General features: G+C 37.0%; 1 protein-coding gene across 1 annotated transcript; it reads right to left on the bottom strand.

Moving 5' to 3' along the window:
• Window positions 1-245: 245 nt before the first annotated feature.
• On the bottom strand, window positions 246-2,609 carry LOC103461434 (post-GPI attachment to proteins factor 3-like; the record flags this gene model as incomplete). Its single annotated transcript, XM_008403733.2, has 3 exons — window positions 2,210-2,609; window positions 1,108-1,205; window positions 246-398 (listed from the first exon to the last, which is right to left on the bottom strand). Coding segments are annotated over exons 1-3 (465 nt in total), but the record flags the coding sequence as incomplete, so codon positions are not given.
• Window positions 2,610-2,769: the final 160 nt, after the last annotated feature.

Raw genomic sequence — 2,769 nt, 5'->3', positions numbered from 1 at the left:
AAAAATAAAAAATTCAGATTTTTCAAAATTAAAATCTTCAAAAATGTTATTAATTTATAAAATATTTCAGTTTTATGTGTAAAAAATATTTTTTCCTTCCATTTCACAATAATCCTCTACTTTGTGTTGGTGTAACACATAAAATCCATATTTTCCAGAAACTAAAATTTCAAAAACAAAAAATGTGATAAATGGATCAAATCGTTTTACGGCCCGGCCCTGTCTGTAGTTTTCCTGGGACTCACCAGAGAGAAGGCGTTGATGGTGTGGTACATGGGGCTCTGGCGTGGCACCGTGCTCCGGTAGCGCAGCATCATCAGCAGGCAGGCCAAGCCGTTCAGCAGAGACGCCAGCGCAGATGCAGGTTCCTCAAAGCACAAGATGCGCACAAACGGCCACTGCAAGGAAGAAAATCTTAAATCTGACTCCATAATAATAGCAATGATGATCCAGAAGGATGTTTTGGTTAAAAAGACGATTCACTACAAAAAAATACAAATATTACCAAGTATTTTTTATCTACTTTCAAGAGTAAATATCTTTGAAAACTTGAAATAAGATAAAACGAACGTAAAAGTAACTTTTCATCAAGATATGGCAGCTTGTTTTAAGTGAATAATTCCTTAATATTGATGAAAACATTCTAGTTCCACTGGTAAATTATTTCATAGTCAACTGGCACTTCGCCGTTACCTAGCAACACCTGCCAAGGCCACCATGTTACCTAGCAACCAAGTACTAGTTCCACTGGCAGATTATTTCACTTAGAAAAACAAGGGAAAATGTCTTATTAGTAAAATAATCTGCCAGTGGAACTAGTTGTTTTTTAATCAATATCAATGAATTACTGCCTTAAAACAAACTCCCCATCTTGATGAAAAGTTACCTGAATGTAAATTTTGTGTTATTTCAAGWTTTCCTATGGATAAAATAACCTGCCTGTGGAACCAAAACTTGTTTTTGTGACTCTAAACAAGCTCCTATATCTTGCTGAAAAGTTACTTGTAAGTTATTTTTGTGTTATTTCAAGTTTTCCTAGATGTTAACAGAAGAAACTAGAACAAAAATACTGTAATATTTACAGTTTTTTGCAGTGTTGAGACAAACCTTTCCGTGGAACTGTGGGACTCTGTATCCCTCTGCCTGGTAAAGACCAACWGTGGTCCACATGCACTGGTATTTACAGTCGTCCCGACACGTCCAACCTGCGGCACAGAGAGGACAATGAAGAGCATCATTCTGACAATTAATCACTTAATTTGATTTTTTTTTTAAATGGCACATTCTGCAGCCTTTTTAAATTAATTCTAAAYGCTTTTAAAAATGTCATATATTCATTTTTTTGTTTAAACCCAATAAAAGGCATCTCATTGTGGCCCCTGCCTAAATACATTTAATACATGTTTTAAATAATTATTAATTTAACCATTTTTTGTATTTTTCTCAATATGATTACTACTTTTATTAATACAGTACGTATTACTTTTATTCCTAACTTTGCCCTMATTTTAGACGTCGTAAATAAACTTATATTTTGCCAATTTAACTCAGCTAGAGTTGGGAGTAATTTCTTTTGTTTTCTTGGTTATTAGTTATCAGATTTGGGTTGYAACTAGTCATATTTACTCAATTACATTTACTTGAGTAAGTTTTTTGAAAAATACATTCTTTTAAGAGTATTTTTACTACACTGTACTTTTTTTTGCTCGAGTAATTTTATTATGAAGTAGTGATATTTTTAGTTGAGTAGTTTTTGGGTTACTGAGCCCACCTCCCTTAATTATATTWTTTTTATTTTGAGCGACTCTGGCGTATTTTAGGTATCTTGTATGAGGATTCCCAAAATATTTAACCAAACTTATACAATTTCMAAAAATAATCATATCAATTTTAAGAAAAAATAAGGTGAAAATGGTGATAAATCCTGTGGAAACCYGTTTAAAATCGGTCAAGGAACACAATMGTTGAACRGTGKTGTTTCTGTASCAGAAAAACAAGTTTGTCACGTTTTGTAGTGCGAACCTGCTAGATATTATCTGAAGRAGTTTAGGGRAAATGAAAAGGATGAAACTAACAAAACAAGTGAGGAATGAATAAAAACCTACTTGAACTAGTTTATAAATTGTTAAATCATAGTTATAATGCTGCTGAGTGTTAGAAAGCTAACAAGCTAAGCTAGCTTCCCCATCACCTGCCAGCAACGGCTCACCTGTCAGCGCCATGTAGTGCGGCTGGCTGGACTCGAAACCCAGCAGCCGGGCTCCGGTGCAGTTCGTCCGGACACACTGCTTCACGCAGTCCCGGTACACCGGCTCCTTGTCCCCTTGGGAGGACTGCACAGCGGTCACCGACATCAGCAAGAGGATGACGGCGACAGACATGGGGAGTCTGACAGATGTGCAGCGGGGGAACGCCGAGGCCATGGCGGGTGGTTCGGGCCCGCCAGGATCACGAAGGCACGGCGGGGTGACGGCGGCTAAACGGGCCCGGCGASGGACATCARCACTGGCTCATTCCGAGTCGGAGGGGATGAACCGGATAAACAGCACCACAGATACGGTGCAGTGTTTTCCTCCTGTCTTCTGATAAGAGCAGGTTTTACAGCTRCACAGCTTCCGGTTACAGCTTCAAAATAAACGTATCTTTTTATTAAAATTGTTTAATTTATTCATGACAACCCTCTGAGTTTATTGATAACAGTAGATTAAATCGATATACAAATAAAATGAGGAAAAAAGAAGATGTTATTAAGGTACTTTTTAAAATGAA

The sequence above is a fragment of the Poecilia reticulata genome, unplaced genomic scaffold, assembly GCF_000633615.1.
Source record: "Poecilia reticulata strain Guanapo unplaced genomic scaffold, Guppy_female_1.0+MT scaffold_1496, whole genome shotgun sequence".
Lineage (NCBI taxonomy): Eukaryota > Metazoa > Chordata > Actinopteri > Cyprinodontiformes > Poeciliidae > Poecilia > Poecilia reticulata.
Note: the sequence above shows the minus strand (reverse complement) of the source record. Positions and strands in the feature narration are given on the sequence as shown.